The sequence below is a fragment of the Oncorhynchus clarkii genome, chromosome 20, assembly GCF_045791955.1.
Source record: "Oncorhynchus clarkii lewisi isolate Uvic-CL-2024 chromosome 20, UVic_Ocla_1.0, whole genome shotgun sequence".
NCBI lineage: Eukaryota > Metazoa > Chordata > Actinopteri > Salmoniformes > Salmonidae > Oncorhynchus > Oncorhynchus clarkii.
Window position 1 is genome coordinate 78,213,509 of NC_092166.1, and position 19,664 is coordinate 78,233,172.

Below are 19,664 nucleotides of genomic sequence, written 5' to 3' on the forward strand. Positions count from 1 at the left end.
TATTTTTACTAGCTCCCGTTTATTGTCAAATTGAAATATCATCATTTTTCCATGTCACTATAATGCACTTTAGACTAAATCTCCAACAGAAAGTTTATTCGGGCGTCAATCCTCAAGAGAACGTAAAAAAAATGTGAAGAAGCATGCAAACCATGAATAGCATGTCTTTTACTTATAATAGAAAAATAACTTGACATTTACTTCATGAATGGTTGCTGCTGATCGAAGCCAAATCAGATGACTGTCTTCCATCCGAACAATCTCTCTTGCTTTTGGGCGGGACCACTACCAGAACTAGGATATATGCAAATGAACGTTCAAGTCACTTTGTGACTTCATGCTGCGGGCCAAACACTCCGTGGCAGGTAGCCTAGCGGTTAAGAGTGTTGAGCCAGTAACTGAAAGGTCACTGGTTCGAATCCCCATGCCGTTCTACCCTTGAGCAAGGCAGTTAACCCCTAACAACAACCCCCCCCCCCCCCCCCTCAATCATATAGATATCACCAAACTACCAGGACAATCTAGCTTTTTACTGCTCTGGGCCTTTAAACATTTTGCTGTGGTCTAGTACAACAGAAGGACTGTGGTAACCTACCTCGTCATGAGGTGCATTGTTGTAGCCATATTCATGGAATAGATAAGGAGACTCGGTGATGGCGTGGGCGGTGTGAATGTACACCGACGTTCTATTACCTACATCCTCCTCATAACCCTTGGTTACGGCACCATTCATCCTAACAGACACAGAGACCGAGACAGACACAGAGACAGGAAATGGGACAGATACAGCAAGAGAGACAGGGACGGGTACAGAGACGAGGAAAGAGAGAGACAAAGTCATTCATCACTCTTCATGAGCAATCTCCATTACATTATCATGGTCACTGGTATGTACACTCGTTGAAAAAAGGGTGCTAAGTAGATCCATTTAGGGTTCTTCCATTTGTTCCCATATGAGAACCCTTTTTGGTGCTAGGTAGAACACTTTACAAAGGGTTCTAACTAGAACCCTTTATGAAGGGTTGTTTCTAGAACCCTCCATGAATGATTCTACCAGCCTTATTTGCATATTTTTTATGACAGTACATTTCATATATCGTAAGAGCTTTCTTTCAGGGCCTAGTTATATCCTAACACGGTGGTAGGAAACTCCTGGTTTACAGGCCACATCAGGACTGAAAGTCACATTTCAAAGCCTTGCAAAGTGATACATAATTCCTATTGAAACCCATGAGGCGGGGTTTCAATAGGGGATGTCCTTGTCTCATCGTGCTCTAACGACTCCTTGTGGCGGGCCGGGCACCTGCAAGCTGACAAATTTCTTGTTAACAAACTATAGTTTTGACAAGTCGGTTAGGACATCTACTTTGTGCATGACACAAGTAATTTCTCCAACAATTGTTTACAGACAGATTATTTCTGTGATAATGTTGCATTAGGAGGTAGGTGAAGGAGTCAGGCGCAGGAGAGCAGGTATGGCACAATCAATCGACAACAGAGAACCCGTACAAACGCACGGAGGAACAAACAAAGCTCCGACAATAACACACTCTTATTAAATCCGTGAAAACAAGAAATAGAGCATAACCTCACCGAGCTACATCACAATAAAATAATAATCCCGCACAAACCTAGGCAGGCAACAAGGTAAATATACACACACAGAAATTAAGGCAAATGAAACCAGGTGTGAAAAGAACCAAAGACAAAACAAACAGAAAAGGAAAAAGGGATCAGTGATGGCTGGTAGACCAGCGACGCTGACCGCCGAGCGCCTCCCGGAGAGGGAGAGGAACCTTCGGTGGAAGTCGTGACAATTTCACTTCTAATTCACAGTATCACAATTCCAGGTCAGAAGTTTACATACACTAAGTTGACTGTGCCTTTAAACAGCTTGGAAAATTCCAGAAAATGATGTAATGGCTTTAGAAGCTTCTGATAGGCTAATTGACATCCTTTGAGTCAATTGGAGGTGTATCTGTGGATGTATTTCAAGATCTACCTTCAAACTCAGTGCCGCTTTGCTTGACATCATGGGAAAATCAAAATAAATCAGCCAAGACCTCAGAAAAAAAATGGTAGACCAATTTCCAAACACCTAAAGGTACCACCTTCATCTGTACAAACAATAGTATGCAAGTATAAACACCATGGGACCACGCAGCCGTCATCCCGCTCAGGAAGGAGACGCGTTCTGTCTCCTAGAGATGAACGTACTTTGGTGCGAAAAGTGCAAATCAATCCCAGAACAACAGCAAAGGACCTTGTGAAGATGCTGGAGGAAACAGGTACGAAAGTATCTATATCCACAGTAAAACATGTCCTATATCGACATCACATGAAAGGCCGCTCAGCAAGGGAGAAGCCACTGCTCCAAAACTAGCATAAAAAAGCCAGACTACGGTTTGCAACTGCACATGGGGACAAAGATCATACATTTTGGGGAAATGTCCTCTAGTCTGATGAAACAAAAATAGAACTGTTTGGCCAAAATGACCATTGTTATGTTTGGAGGAAAAAGGGGGAGGCTTGCAAGCCGAAGAACACCATCCCAACCGAGAAGCACGGGGGTGGCAGCCTCATGTTGTGGTGGTGCTTTGCTGCAGGAGGGACTGGTGCACTTCACAAAATAGATGGCACCATGAGGAAAGGAAAATTATGTGGATATATTGAAGCAACATCTCAAGACATCAGTCAGGAAGTTAAAGCTTGGTCGCAAATGGGTCTTCCAAAGACCCCAAGCATACTTCCAAAGTTGTGGCAAAATGGCTTAAGGACAACAAAGTCAAGGTATTGGAGTGGCCATCACAAAGCCCTGACCTCAATCCTATAGAAAATCTGTAGGCAGAACTGAAAAAGCGTGTGCGAGCAAGGAGGCCTACAAACCTGACTCAGTTACACCAGCTCTGTCAGGAGGAATGGGCCAAAATTACCCAACTTATTGTGGGAAGCTTGTGGAAGGCTACCTGAAACATTTGACCCAAGTTAAACAATTTAAAGGCAATGCTACCAAATACCAATTGAGTGTATGTAAACTTCTGAGCCACTGGGAATGTGATGAAAGAAATAAAAGCTGAAATAAATAATTATCTCTACTATTATTCTGACATTTCATATTCTTAAAATAAAGTGGTAATCCTAACTGATTTAAAACAGGGAATTTTTACTAGGATTAAATGTCAGGAACTGTGAAAAACTGAGTTTAAATGTATTTGGCTAAGGTGTATGTAAACTTACGACTTCAACTGCATAAGCTCATAGTCGATTAGTCTATTCAGCCCTTTGAACAGGACTTGAACAGGATCACAGACTTTAGCACACATCCTTTAATAACCCCTTCAAAGTAAGACCAGGTGAACCAGAAAGGAACACTACTGTGTGGTTGGGGTTTATTTATTCTTAATACATCGTGTCAGACTACAGTACATACAGAAATGAGGTGTCTCTCTCACATTCTCTATGTGGGTTGCTGAATGAATCCCATTCCATGAAACCACACCTTAAGACAATATTGTACAACAAATATTTGATGTTGAAAAAGTCTGCGACACACTGGAGGAGCCAATTATGATGCCCAAGACTTTGTCACAAACAGTACTGCAGAGATCATACATGTACATTGACTATCCTGTTGGTGTTATAATAATTCACCCTGCTTGGACTAAAACCTTACTGGGACAAACACCTCCAGTACAGTGCTGACCAAGAGTAAGGCAGCTTTACCTGGTAAGGTCAAAGGGACAGGGGTAATTCCATGGCAACGGAATTACGCTGAGACTCAGCCTTTCTCACTTTAAAAGTTATACCAACAAAAAAAACGATTCATCTCAAAATGTAACTATGCACGAGGACTACTTTTAACAATTACCACTGAACATTTTACAAAAACCCATTTACAGAAAGAAATGTGCAGATACAAAGTTTGGTAACTGAGGTAGATTTTACCGTGCTTCTGTTACCAAACTTTGCATTTGCACAGTTTTTGCAGTAAATGTTTTTTTTTTTAAATTTAGTATGTAAATTGTTCAAAATAGTCATTGTGCATAAGTTGTATGGTTTGTTAACCTTTGAAATGCTTTTTTGTTGTTGTTTGGAATACATTTTAAAGTGAAATAATCGAAGTCTCAGCATAATTCTGTTTAACGTGGAATTGACCACAGGTTAAACTCATGGGAGTCTATCTCACACAATCCTGATCCAGAACCAAAAATAGGTTCCAGCCGAAACATCGTTATGGTTGCTGCCGGTTTCAAGATCCATGCATCACGACCTTGATGGAGCTGCTGTGAAATCCTTGTGTGTATCTAGCCTGATTTGCAATGCTGTCCGATGCGAAGTGTGCTGTGCATTAGCAGAGGTTCGGACTGAACTCTTCTGACACTTAATTATGAAAAATAAATCAAAGCCAAATAAGACAAAGTGATTGTTCGGATGGAAGACAGTGCAAAGACAGCCAGCCATAATGCACAATCTCTCTTGCTTTTGGGCGGGACCAGCACCAGAACTAGGAGGATATAAGCAAATAAACATTCATTGGTCTATTATAATCAGATTTTTAAATTTTATTTGTGACCGTTATTTAACTAGGCAAGTCAGTTAAGAACAAGTTCTTATTTACAATGACGGCCTACACCAGACAAACCCGGATAACGCTGGGCCAATTGTGCACCACCCTGCCACGGCTGGTTGTGATATAGCCTGGAATCGAACCAGGGTGTCTGTAGCAGTGCCTTAGACTGCTGCTCCAATCGGGAGCTCACTCAGATCGCCTTGTGGCGCTATGTGGTGGGCCAAAAACTCTATCCCTGAAATTCTAGCCATTTTCTTTCTAAACAGCTCTTACACAAAAAGGGCATAATTATAATTTTAACAATTTCAGTTATTTTTGACCTCATATCAATCATATAATCAATCAACCAAGGGGTGCACATTTTTCTCCCCCCCTAACACTACACATCTGATTCAAATGATCAAAGCTGGATGATTAGTTGATTACTTGAATCAGCTGTGTAGTGGTAGGGCAAAAAACGAAATGTGCAACCCTTGCAGTCCGTTTGGGAAACCCCACCATATAGGTACAGTTTTAAATATTATCACACTTATCTTTTTAAACTGATCAGATTACTCAACCCCTGATGTTAAAATGTAAACACTAATGCTCAGGCACAATTTAAAAGAATGAACAAGACAATAAAAAAGCTTATTCAGAAAGGTTCTATGTAGAACCCTTCTTTCCTTCCAAAGAATAGTCAAAGAATCCTTTCTTGGAAAAACAGTTCTCAAGAGGAAAAAGGTTCTAGGAAGAACTCGATTCCTCCACAAAGGACCCTTTTAGAACACTTTTTTCTAAGACTGTGTGCATTGCACACATAACAGCTATTTTGTCATATTATATTGTTAGTAGAGGTCTATCCTAATTGGCAATATCAGCTTCTGACTGTCGATCCAATATGATTTCACCTACCAATCTACATAGAAGCTCATAACCAATCAGTAGCGGTGCGTGTGTAAAATTACTGGGGAAGCCGAGCAAGGAAACAAAAAAAGGGATATTACAACCTGTTGTGAAGATTGAATTGTTTGCTCTATAACCTGTTAGTTCATATGCCGTGTGACCGTGATTTATAGGCCTAAGGCCGAGGCAATAAAAAGACACAGTAGCAGAATAAATTCAACCACACCTTTGTTTCATCACAAAACCGGAGAGCCACTTCTGTCTGGTGAAGTCCACAAAGCATATTGCATGTAACAAACTGTTACTGTAAATGACCTACAGCATGGTCAAGCAAGTTAACTTTTTCAACATTTTTGGACTACTAAACAACTATTGATTTAGAACCACGGAGGTATCACAAAGAAAACGGGAGCTGCCTCCACTATTCCAGCACCATTTCAACATTTCGTCATCCTCAAATCACGTATGCCTAGTCTAATACAGTGACAACTAAAATATACCAAAAACAATTTAATCCAATCAATGTAAACTAAATATGTGGCTGTCCGTGGCTCTCTTTTGTGGGTGGGTGCGTTCGTTCGTGCAAGTAGAAACAACATGTTGACTCACCCTACTTGTAGAGAAACGCAAGTGCCATCCTCCTCTCTATCATGTTGATGAAATGGTCTATGACTATCATACAGTACACTCTTTTCTTTTTTGTTGTCCTAAACTACCTGACTAAAATGCTTGCTCGCTAGCCTGTCTTCCTTTCATGAGCAATGTTTGATAGTTAACATTAGCTTTCTACATTGAGCTACATATTAAACTTCCATCCTCTCAGGCCAGGGGCACCATTGGTTGGATCAGAATCTCTGTTATAATCATCGGCCAGTACAGAGAATGAAGCAAAAGTCCAAATCCCCATCTCCATCCATGGCTCATTTAGGAAAAGGCCATTTTAGCTAGCTAGCTAGCCACCGGAAGACAACAATACAACGAGATGTAACAATTTAAAGTTGTTTATGTCAATGGTGTATTGCGCTCGATGTGATTTAATTGGTGTGAAGCCAAATCCAAACTGGCTTCCCTTGACACTTTTTGTTGGTGCACCAGGACCAATCACAGCGAGTTCACTCAGTTTAGCTCAAAGCTGATTGGCTATTATTTTATAGTTTTTTTAATCAAAAGGAGGCCAAATGCTCGCTGGCTTCTCTTGAATTCGAGCTACAGGTGGTAACAATGTCATACTCTTTTGGACTAGACATCATCAGATAGATGGCCTACACATACAGAGACAGAGGGGCACTGTTTAGCACACTTGGATGCTTTCTCCGGTGAGATACATTGAAAGAAAATTATGAAACACAGAGAGACGAAGTATACATAATATTATTTTTGAAAAAAAATTGTGAAGCCTGGTTTCCCTTGGCATCCATTAATACACAGTGCCTTCGGAAAGTAGACCCCTTGACTTTTTCCAAATTGTTTTAGGTTACAGCCTTATTCTAAAATGTATTAAATCATTTTATTTTCTCATCAATCAACACACAATACCTCATAATGACAAAGCAAAAACAGTGTTTTAGACATTTTTGCTAATTTATAAAAAATAAAAAACTGAAATATCACATTTACATAAGTGTTCAGACCCTTTACTCAGTACTTTGTTGAAGCACATTTGGCAGCGATTACAGACTCAAGTCTTCTTGGGTATGACGCTTCAAGCTAGGCACACCTGTATTTGGGGAGTTTCTCCCATTCTTCTCTGCAGATCCTCTCAAGCTCTGACAGGTTGGATGGGGAACATTGCTGCACAGCTATTTCCAGGTCTCTCCAGAAATGTTAGATTGGGTTCAAGTCCGGGCTCTGGCTGGGCCACCCAAGGGCATTCAGAGACTTGTCCCAAAGCCATTCCTGCGTTGTCTTGACTATGTGCTTGGGGTCGTTGTCCTGTTGGAATGTGCTTCATAGCCTATCATTAAGAGTATCTCTATTGCTCCTGCTGTCTCTAGAGAGTTGAAAATAGCAGGTCTGGGACAGGTAGCACGTCCGGTAGCACGACCGCAGATGACCGTCTTTAGGCCACCCCTCATAGCCTGGTCCAAATGTGCTTCAACAAAGCTAGGGTCAGTCTGTTACATCTGGAGTATTTATCCTGTCTTATCTGGTGTCCTGTGTGAATTTAAGTATGCTCTCTCTTTCTCTCTCCCGAGGACCTGAACCCTAGGACCATGCCTCAGGACTACCTGGCATGATGACTCCTTGCTGTCCCCAGTCCACCTGGCCGTGCTGCTGCTCCAGTTTTAACTGTTCTGCCTGCGGCTATGGAACCCTGACCTGTTCACCGGACGTGCTACCTGTCCCAGACCTGCTGTTTTCAACTCTCTAGAGACAGCAGGAGAGGTAGAGAAGCTCTTAATGATGGGCTATGAAAAGCCAACTGACATTTATTCCTGAGGTGCTGACTTGTTGCACCCTCGACAACTACTGTGATTATTATTATTTGACAATGCTGGTCATTTATGAACATTTGAACATCTTGGCCATGTTCTGTTATAATCTCCACCCGGCACAGCCAGAAGAGGACTGGTCACCCCTCATAGCCTGGTTCCTCTCTAGGTTTCTTCCTAGGTTTTGGCCTTTCTAGGGAGTTTTTCCTAGCCACCGTGCTTCTACAACAGCATTGCTTGCTGTTTGGGGTTTTAGGCTGGGTTTCTGTACAGCACTTTGAGATATCAGCTGATGTAAGAAGGGCTATTTAAATACAATTTGATTTGGAAGGTGAAACTTCGCCCCAGTCTGAGGTCCTGAGCACTCTGGAGCAAGTTTTCATTAAGGATCTCTCTGTACTTTGCTCCATTCATCTTTGCCTCGATCCTGACTAGTCTCCCAGTCCTTGCTGCTGAAAAACATCCCTGATGCTGTCACCACCATGCTTCACCATAGGCATGGCGCCAGGTTTCCTCCAGACGTGACGCTTGGCATTCAGGCCAAAGACTTCAATCTTGGTTTCATCAGACCAGAGAATCTAGTTTCTCATGGTCTGAGAGTCTTTAGTTGTCTTTTGGCAAACTCCAATCGGGCTGTCATGTGCCTTTTACTGAGGATTGGCTTCCGTCTGGCCACTCTACCATAAAAGCCTGATTTGTAAAGGCCTGATTTGTGGAGTTTTTACATTTTATTTCACCTTTATTTAACCAGGTAGGCAGTGCGATAAAAACACAGAGTTACACATCTGATAAACAAAAGTACAATCAAATGCAAATGGAGTAAAGAGGTAAGGCAATAAATAGACTATAGTAGCGAAGCTATTACAATTTAGAAAATGAACACTGAAGTGATAGATGTGCAGATGATGATGTGCAAGTAGAAATACTTGTGTGCAAGAGAGCAAAAAAGTAAATAAAAACAAAGGTTCGTGAGGGAGATATAAGTCTCCAACTTCAGTGATTTTTGCAATTTGTTCCAGTCATTAACAGCAGAGAACTGGAAGGAAAGGCGGCCAAAGTGGGTTTGGGGATGACCAGTGAGATATATCTGCTGGAGCATGTGCCATAGGTGGCCTGGAGCCAGTGGGGCTGGCGCCGAATATAAAGCAAGGGCCAGCAGACGAGAGCATACAGGTCGCAGTGGTGGGTGGTATATGAGGCTTTGGTGACAAAACGGATGGCACTGTGATAGACTGCTTCCAGTCTGCTGAGTAGAGTGTTGGAGGCTATTTTGTAAATGACATCGCCAAAGTCGAGGATCGGTAGAATAGTCAGTTTTACGAGGGTATGTTTGGCAGCATGAGGGAAGGAGGCTTTGTTGCGAAATAGGAAGCTGATTCTAGGTTTAATTGTGGATTGGAGATGCTTAATATGAGTCTGAAATGAGAGTTTAGTCTAACCAGACCCCTAGGTATTTGTAGTTGTCCACATATTCTAAGTCAGAACCGTCCAGAGTAGTGATGCTAGTCAGGTGCGGGCAGTGATCGGTTGAAGAGCATGCGTTTAAGAGCAGTTGGAGGCCACGGAAGGAGTGTTGTATGGCATTGAATCTCGTTTGGAGGTTTGTTAACAAAGTGTCCAAAGAAGAGCCAGATGTATACAGAATGGTGTCATCTGCATAGAGGTGGATCAGAGAATCACCAGCAGCAAGAGCGACATCATTGATGTATACAGAGAAAAGAGTCGGCTCGAGAATTTAACCCTGTGGCACCCCCATAGAAACTGCCAGAGGTCCGGACAACAGGCCCTCCGATTTGACACACTGAACTCTGTCTGAGAAGTAGTTGGTGAACCAGGCGAGGCAGTCATTTGAGAAACCAAGGCTGTTCAGTCTGCCGGTAAGAATGTGTTGATTGACAGAGTCGAAAGCCTTGGCCAGGTTGATGAATACGGCTGCACAGTATTGTCTTTTATCGATGGAGGTTATGATATCATTTAGTACCTTGAGCGTGGCTGAGGTGCACCCGTGAACAGCTCGGAAACCGGATTGCACAGCGGAGAAGGTACGGTGGGATTCGAAATGGTCAGTGATCTGTTTGTTAACTTGGCTTTCGAAGACTTTGGAAAGGCAGGGCAGGATGGATATAAGTCTGTAACAGTTTGGGTCTAGAGTGTCTCCCCCTTTGAAGAGGGGGATGACCGTGGCAGCTTTCCTATCTTTAGGAATCTCAGACGATACGAAAGAGAGGTTGAACAGGCTAGTAATAGGGGTTGCAACAATTTTGGGGGATAATTTTAGAAAGAGAGGGTCCAGATTGTCTAGCCCAGCTGATTTGTACGGGTCCAGGTTTTGCAGCCCTTTCAGGACATCTGCTATCTGGATTTTGGTGAAGGAGAAGCTGGGGAGGCTTGGGCAAGTAGCTGTGGGGGGTGCTGAGCTGTTGGCCGGGGTTGGGGTAGCCAGGAGGAAAGCATGGCCAGCCGTAGAGAAATGCTTATTGAAATTCTCGATTATCGTGTATTTATCGGTGGTGACAGTGTTTCTTAGCCTCATTCTCCATGGATTTTACAGTGTCCCAGAACTGTTTGGAGTTTGAGCTACAGGATGCAAATTTCTGTTTGAAAAATATAGCCTTTGCTTTCCTAACAGACTGTGTGTATTGGTTCCTAACTTCCCCGAAAAGTTGCATATCGCGTGGACTATTCGATGCTATTGCAGTCCGCCACAGGATTTTTTTGTGCTGGTCGAGGGCAGTCAGGTCTGGAGTGAACCAAGGGCTGTATCTGTTCTTAGTTCTACGTTTTTTAAAAGGGGAATGCTTATTTCAGATGTTGAGGAAATTACTTTAAAAGAACAACCAGGCATCATCAACTGACGGGATGAGGTCAATATCCTTCCAGGATACCCGGGCCAGGTTGATTAGAAAGGCCTGCTCGCAGAAGTGTTTTAGGGAACATTTGACAGTGATGAGGGGTGGTCGTTTGACCGCGGACCCATAACGGATGCAGGCAATGAGGCAGTGATTGCTGATATAGTAGGTTGGTCAGGATAATATCTATGAGGGTGTCCATGTTTATGGATTTAGGGTTTACCTGGTGGGTTCCTTGATGATTTGTGTGAGATTGAGGGCATCTAGATAGATTGTAGGACGGCCGGGGTGTTAAGCATATCCCAGTTTAGGTCACCTAACAGAACGAACTCTGAAGATAGATGGGGACAATCAATTCACATATGGTGTCCAGGGCACAGCTGGGAGCTGAGGGGAATCTATAACAGGCGGAAACAGTGAGAGACTTATTTCTGGAGAGATTAATTTTTAAAATTAGAAGCTCGAACTGTTTGGGGTTAGACCTGGAAAGTGTGACAGAACTTTGCAGGCTATCTCTGCAGTAGATTGCAACTCCACCCCCTTTGGCAGTTCTATCTTGACGGAAGATGTTGTAGTTGGGGATGGAAATCTCTGAATTTTTGGTGGCCTTCCTAAGCCAGGATTCAGACACGGCAAGTACATCAGGGTTGGCAGAGTGTGCTAAAGCAGTGAGTAAAACAAACTTAGGGAGGAGGCTTCTGATGTTAACATGCACGAAACCAAGGCTTTTACGGTTACAGTCAACAAATGAGAGTGCCTGGGGACACACAGGACCTGGGTTAACCTCTACATCACCCAAGGAACAGAGGAGGAGTAGGAGGGTATGGCTAAAGTCTATCAAAACTGGCCATGTAGTGCGTTAGGGAGAGAGAATAAATGGAGCAGATGTCACGTTCTGACCTCTATTTCCTTTGTTTTGCATTTATTTAGTATGGTCAGGGCGTGAGTTGGGTGGGCAGTCTATGTTTGTTTTTCTATGTTTTGGGTCAGTTCTATGTTTTCGGCCTAGTATGGTTCTCAATCAGAGGCAGGTGTCATTAGTTGTCTCTGATTGAGAATCATACTTAGGTAGCCTGGGTTTCACTGTTTGTTTGTGGGTGATTGTTCCTGTCTATGTGTTTTCACCAGATAGGCTGTATTAGGTTTGAGTTCTCACGTTTCTTGTTTTTTTGTTAGTTTGTTCATGTATAGTGTCGTAATAAAATACAATGAACAACCACCACGCTGCGCTTTGGTCCGCCTCTACTTCACAAGAAGAGAATCGTTACAGAATCACCCACCACAACAGGACCAAGCGGTGTGGTAATGGGCAACGGAGAAAGCAGCAGCAGGAGCAGCGCGAGGAGGTATGGACATGGGAGGACGTTATGGACAGCAATGGCATGGGTTATACTACTTGGGAGGAGATCGACAGGTGGGCGGCCGACCCAGGGAGAGTGCCGGAGCCCGCCTGGGATTCGATGGAGCAGTGCGCGGAAGGCTATCAGAGAATGGAGTTGGCGAAGCAGGCACGGCGGCGCGGAAGGAAGCCCGAGAGGCAGCCCCAAAAATGTCTTGGGGGGGGGCTAACAGGGAGTATGGCTACGCCAGGTAGGAGACCTGGGCAGACTCCCTGTGCTTACCGGGGGGCTAGAGAGACCGGACAGGCACCGTGTTATGCAGTGGTGCGCACGGTGTCTCCAGTGCGGGTGCATAGCCCGGTGCGGTATATTCCAGCTCCGCGTGTCGGCCGGGCTAGATTGAGCGTCGAGCCTAATGCCATGAAGCCGGCTCTACGCAGCTGGTCCCCAGTGCGTCTCCTTGGGCCGGCTTGCATGGCACCAGCCTTGCGCTCGGTGTCTCCGGTTCGCCTGCATAGCCCAGTGCGGGCTATTCCACCACGCCGCACTGGCAGGGCGACCGTGAGCATTCAACCAGGTAAGGTTGGGCAGGCTCGGTGCTCAAGAGCTCCAGTGCGCCTGCACGGTCCGGTCTTTCCAGTACCACCTCCACACCCCAGCCCTCCGGTAGCAGCTCCCCGCACAAGGCTTCCTGTGCGTGTCCTCGGCCCAGTACCACCAGTGCCAGCACCACGCATCAGGCCTACAGTGCGCCTCGCCTGTCCAGCACTACCAGAGCCTTCCTCCTCTCCAGCGCTGCCGGAGTCTCCCGCCTGTTCGGCGCTAGGAGAGCTACTCAGCCCAGCGCCGCCAGCGCCGCCCGTCTGCCCAGCGCCATCTGAGCCGCCCGTCTGCCCAGCGCCGCCCGTCTGCCCAACGCCGCCAGCGCCGCCCGTCTGCCCAGCGCCGCCAGTGCCGCCCGTCTGCCCAGCGCCGCCAGTGCCGCCCGTCTGCCCAGCGCTGCCAGTGCCGCCCGTCTGCCCAGCGCCGCCAGTGCCGCCCGTCTGCCCAGCGCCGCCAGTGCCGCCCGTCTGCCCAGCGCCGCCAGTGCCGCCCGTCTGCCCAGCGCCGCCAGTGCCGCCCGTCTGCCCAGCGCCGCCAGTGCCGCCCGTCTGCCAGGAGCCGCCAGTGCCGCCCGTCAGCCAGGGGCCGCCAGTGCCGCCCGTCAGCCAGGGGCCGCCAGTGCCGCCCGTCAGCCAGGGGCCGCCAGTGCCGCCCGTCAGCCAGGGGCCGCCAGTGCCGCCAGTCAGCCAGGGGCCGCCAGTGCCGCCAGTCAACCAGGGGCCGCCAGTGCCGCCCGTCAGCCAGGGGCCGCCAGTGCCGCCAGTCAGCCAGGGGCCGCCAGTGCCGCCAGTCAACCAGGGGCCGCCAGTGCCGCCAGCCAGCCAGGTGCCGCCAGTCAGCCAGGGGCCGCTAGAGCCCCTCCGCCCGGAGCAGCTGCCCCTCCGTCCCGAGCAGCTGCCCCTCTGTCCCGAGCTGCTGCCGCCCCTCTGTCCCGAGCTGCTGCCGCCCCTCGGTCCCGAGCAGCTGCCGCCCCTCTGTCCCGAGCTGCTGCCGCCCCTCTGTCCCGAGCAGCTGCCGCCCCTCTGTCCCGAGCAGCTGCTTCACCTCTGTCCCGAGCTGCCCCTCTGTCCCAAGCAGCCCCTCTGTCCAGTGGGGTCATTGAGAGGGGTGGGCATGGGGAGTAAGCCACGGAGGCGGACAATACGGCGGACTAAGACAATGGCGAAGTGGGGTCCGCGTCCCGCGCCAGAGCCGCCACCGCGGACAGACGCCCACCCAGACCCTCCCCTATAGGTCAAGGTTTTGCGGCCGGAGTCCGCACCTTTGGGGGGGGGTACTGTCACGTTCTGACCTCTATTTCCTTTGTTTTGCATTTATTTAGTATGGTCAGGGCGTGAGTTGGGTGGGCAGTCTATGTTTGTTTTTCTATGTTTTGGGTCAGTTCTATGTTTTCGGCCTAGTATGGTTCTCAATCAGAGGCAGGTGTCATTAGTTGTCTCTGATTGAGAATCATACTTAGGTAGCCTGGGTTTCACTGTTTGTTTGTGGGTGATTGTTCCTGTCTATGTGTTTTCACCAGATAGGCTGTATTAGGTTTGAGTTCTCACGTTTCTTGTTTTTTTGTTAGTTTGTTCATGTATAGTGTCGTAATAAAATACAATGAACAACCACCACGCTGCGCTTTGGTCCGCCTCTACTTCACAAGAAGAGAATCGTTACAGCAGATTTATGGGCGTGGAAAAATAGATTCAGGGCATGATGTACAGACAGGCATGAATGTTGAAATATATTTTTATGAGGAAATGTGCGAGAATTGAAGGTGCCAATAAACGATATCGTCATAAGAATCTTTTACCGTCATATATAAAATATCTACCCCTCCCTCGACGGGGATCGATCAACCTCACGTTTTTTCTGCGTGAGCCCACCACCTATAACCCCTGCAAAGTCCAACCAGGAGAACCAGAAAGGAACACTACTGTGTGGTTGGGGTTTATTTACTCTTAATACATCGTGTCAGAGTAGAGTACATACAGAAATGAGGTGTCTCTCTCAATTTCACTGTGTGAGTTGAATAAGTCCCATTCCATGAAACCACACCTTAAGACAATATTGTACAACAAATATTTGATGTTGAAAAAGTCTGCGACACACTGGAGGAGCCAATTATGATGCCAAAGACATTGTCACAAACAGTACTGCAGAGATCATACATGTACATTGACTATCCTGACTATCCTGTTGGTGTACCTCCATTCATCGCGCTGACAGAAACAAACATCTTTCTGGTAAGAAGAGGGGCGGGGGCGTATGCCTCATGGCCAACGTGACATGGTGTGATGAAAGAAACATACAGGAACTCAAATCCTTCTGTTCACCTGATTTAGAATTCCTCACAATCAAATGTAGACCGCATTATCTACCAAGAGAATTCTCTTCGATTATAATCACAGCCGTATATATCCCCCCCAAGCAGACACATCGATGGCTCTGAACAAACTTTATTTAACTCTCTGCAAACTGGAAACGATTTATCCAGAGGCTGCATTCATTGTAGCTGGGGATTTTAACAAGGCTAATCTGAAAACAAGACTCCCCAAATTTTATCAGCATATCGATTGCGCAACCAGGGGTGGAAAGACCTTGGATCATTGTTACTCTAACTTCCGCAACGCATATAAGGCCCTGCCCCGCCCCCCTTTCGGAAAAGCTGACCACGACTCCATTTTGTTGATCCCTGCCTACAGACAGAAACTAAAACAAGAGGCTCCCACGCTGAGGTCTGTCCAACGCTGGTCCGACCAAGCTGACTCCACACTCCAAGACTGCTTCCATCACGTGGACTGGGAGATGTTTCGTATTGCGTCAGATAACAACATTGACGAATACGCTGATTCGGTGTGCGAGTTCATTAGAACGTGCGTTGAAGATGTCGTTCCCATAGCAACGATTAAAACATTCCCTAACCAGAAGCCGTGGATTGATGGCAGCATTCGTGTGAAACTGAAAGCGCGAACCACTGCTTTTAATCAAGGCAAGGTGTCTGGTAACATGACCGAATACAAACAGTGCAGCTATTCCCTCCGCAAGGCTATCAAACAAGCTAAGCGCCAGTACAGAGACAAAGTAGAATCTCAATTCAACGGCTCAGACACAAGAGGCATGTGGCAGTGTCTACAGTCAATCACGGACTACAGGAAGAAATCCAGCCCAGTCACGGACCAGGATGTCTTGCTCCCAGGCAGACTAAATAACTTTTTTGCCCGCTTTGAGGACAATACAGTGCCACTGACACGGCCTGCAACGAAAACATGCGGTCTCTCCTTCACTGCAGCCGAGGTGAGTAAGACATTTAAACGTGTTAACCCTCGCAAGGCTGCAGGCCCAGACGGCATCCCCAGCCGCGCCCTCAGAGCATGCGCAGACCAGCTGGCCGGTGTGTTTACGGACATATTCAATCAATCCCTATACCAGTCTGCTGTTCCCACATGCTTCAAGAGGGCCACCATTGTTCCTGTTCCCAAGAAAGCTAAGGTAACTGAGCTAAACGACTACCGCCCCGTAGCACTCACATCCGTCATCATGAAGTGCTTTGAGAGACTAGTCAAGGACCATATCACCTCCACCCTACCTGACACCCTAGACCCACTCCAATTTGCTTACCGCCCAAATAGGTCCACAGACGATGCAATCTCAACCACACTGCACACTGCCCTAACCCATCTGGACAAGAGGAATACCTATGTGAGAATGCTGTTCATCGACTACAGCTCGGCATTCAGCACCATAGTACCCTCCAAGCTCGTCATCAAGCTCGAGACCCTGGGTCTCAACCCCGCCCTGTGCAACTGGGTACTGGACTTCCTGACGGGCCGCCCCCAGGTGGTGAGGGTAGGCAACAACATCTCCTCCCCGCTGATCCTCAACACTGGGGCCCCACAAGGGTGCGTTCTGAGCCCTCTCCTGTACTCCCTGTTCACCCACGACTGCGTGGCCACGGGCGCCTCCAACTCAATCATCAAGTTTGCGGACGACACAACAGTGGTAGGCTTGACTACCAACAACGACGAGACGGCCTACAGGGAGGAGGTGAGGGCCCTCGGAGTGTGGTGTCAGGAAAATAACCTCACACTCAACGTCAACAAAACTAAGGAGATGATTGTGGACTTCAGGAAACAGCAGAGGGAACACCCCCCTATCCACATCGATGGAACAGTAGTGGAGAGGGTAGCAAGTTTTAAGTTCCTCGGCATACACATCACAGACAAACTGAATTGGTCCACTCACACAGACAGCATCGTGAAGAAGGCGCAGCAGCGCCTCTTCAACCTCAGGAGGCTGAAGAAATTCGGCTTGTCACCAAAAGCACTCACAAACTTCTACAGATGCACAATCGAGAGCATCCTGGCGGGCTGTATCACCGCCTGGTATGGCAACTGCACCGCCCTCAACCGTAAGGCTCTCCAGAGGGTAGTGAGGTCTGCACAACGCATCACCGGGGGCAAACTACCTGCCCTCCAGGACACCTACACCACCCGATGTCACAGGAAGGCCATAAAGATCATCAAGGACATCAACCACCCGAGCCACTGCCTGTTCACCCCGCTATCATCCAGAAGGCGAGGTCAGTACAGGTGCATCAAAGCTGGGACCGAGAGACTGAAAAACAGCTTCTATCTCAAGGCCATCAGACTGTTAAACAGCCACCACTAACACTGAGTGGCTGCTGCCAACACACTGACACTGACTCAACTCCAGCCACTTTAATAATGGGAATTGATGGGAAATGATGTAAATATATCACTAGCCACTTTAAACAATGCTACCTTATATAATGTTACTTACCCTACATTATTCATCTCATATGCATACGTATATACTGTACTCTATATCATCGACTGTATCCTTATGTAATACATGTATCACTAGCCACTTTAAACTATGCCACTTTGTTTACATACTCATCTCATTTGTACATACTGTACTCGATACCATCTACTGTATCTTGCCTATGCTGCTCTGTACCATCACTCATTCATATATCCTTATGTACATATTCTTTATCCCCTTACACTGTGTACAAGACAGTAGTTTTGGAATTGTTAGTTAGATTACTTGTTATTACTGCATTGTCGGAACTAGAAGCACAAGCATTTCGCTACACTCGCATTAACATCTGCTAACCATGTGTATGTGACAAATAAAATTTGATTTGATTTGATTTGATTTGATTTGGTGTTATAATAATTCACCCTGCTTGGACTAAAACCTTACTGGGACAAACACATCCAGTACAGAGCTGGCCAAGCTTTTCCTGGAAAGCTCAAAGGTAATGGTTCAATTCCATGGTAACGGAATTACGCTGAGACTGATTTTTCAGTTTAAAATGTACAATGCCTTCAGAAAATATTCATACCCCTTGACTTATTCCACATTTTGTTGTGTTATAGCATGATTTCAAAATGGATTCAATTGATTTTCTTATCAACCATTTACACACTATACCCCATAATGACAATGTGAAAACATGAAAATTAAATGCAGAAATATCTAATTTACATAAGTATTCACACCCCTGAGTCAATACTTTGTAGAAGCACCTTTGGCAGCGATTACAGCTGTGAGTCTTCCTGGGTAAGTCTCTAAGAGCTTTCCACACCTGGATTGTGCAACATTTGCCCATTATTCTTTTCTAAATTCTTCAAGCTCTGTCAGATTGGTTGTTGATCATCACTGTCTTCTTGGTAAACAACTCCAGTGTAGATTTGGACTTGTGTTTTAGGTTATTGTCCTGCTGAAAGGTGAATTCATCTCCCAGTATCTGGGGTAAAGCCGACTGAATCAGGTTTTCCTCTAGGATTTTGCCTGTGCTTAGCTTCCGTCTCTATTTTTTTATCCTGAAAAACTCGTCGTATACCAATAACATGATGCAGCCACCACTATGCTTGAAAATATGGAGAGTGGTACTCAGTAATGTGTTGTATTGGATTTTCCCCCAGCATAACACTTTGTATTTAGGACAAAAAGTGAATTGCTTTGCAACATCTGTTGCAGTATTATTTTAGTGGCTTATTGTAAACAGGATGCATGTTTTGGAATATTTTTATTCTGTACAGGCTTCATTCTTTTTACTCTGTCAATGATGTTATTTTTGTGGAGTAACTACAATGTTGTTGATCGATACTTCGTTTTCTCCTATCACAGCCATTAAACTCTGTAACTGTTGTCAAGTCACCATTGGTCTCATGGGGAAATCCCTGAGGATTTTTATTCCTCCTCAGCAACTGAGTTAGGAAGGACACCTGTATCTGTGTAGTGACTGGGTGTATTGATACACCATCCAAAGTGTAATTAATAAGTTCACCATGTTCAAAGGGATATTCAATGTCTGCTACCAATAGGTGCCCTTCTTTGCGAGGCATTGGAAAACCTACCTTGTCTTTGTGGATAAATCTGTGTTTGAAATTCACTGCTCGACTGAGGGACCTTACATATTATACTGTATGTGTGGGGTACAGAGACGAGATAGTAATTTAAAAAATCATGTTGACAACTAGTATTGCACACAGAGTGAGTCGATGCAACTTATGTGATTTGTTAAGCACATTTTTAACCCTGAACTTATTTAGGCTTGCCATAACAAAGGGTTTGAATACTTATTGACTCAAGACATTCCAGCTTTTCATTTTTTATTAATTTGTAAACATTTATAAAATATAAGGATAAACATTATGGAGTATTGTATGTACTGTAAAAAAAATCTCATTTTAATCCATTTTAAATTCAGGCCGTAACACAACAAAATGTGAAAAATTTCAATGTCAGGATCGGCAGGGGGAGTGGGCAGATTTTGTACCTTGGGGGGGGGGCGTCTCCAGTACCTCATCGACTGGGAGGGTTACGGCCCAGAGGAGCGGTGCTGGGTTTCTGCGGTGGACATCCTGGACGCTTCGCTGACCAGGGATTTTCACCAGGGGGGGTCTACGTCACCAGCTTTTTAGGCTTCACTGAACGGGATTCATTATCATCAACCCCGCACTGTCTT

At 45.9% G+C, this 19,664-nt stretch overlaps 1 protein-coding gene across 1 annotated transcript in view; it reads right to left on the minus strand.

The window, feature by feature from the left end:
• LOC139375707 (alpha-N-acetylgalactosaminide alpha-2,6-sialyltransferase 2-like) overlaps positions 1–19,664 on the minus strand; it is a 33,315-nt gene that overhangs the window by 3,135 nt on the left and 10,516 nt on the right. Inside the window, exon 5 of the mRNA XM_071117517.1 lies at positions 596–734. Within this exon, the coding sequence (XP_070973618.1) occupies positions 596–734 (139 nt within the window). The remainder of the gene's footprint in view (positions 1–595; positions 735–19,664) is intronic.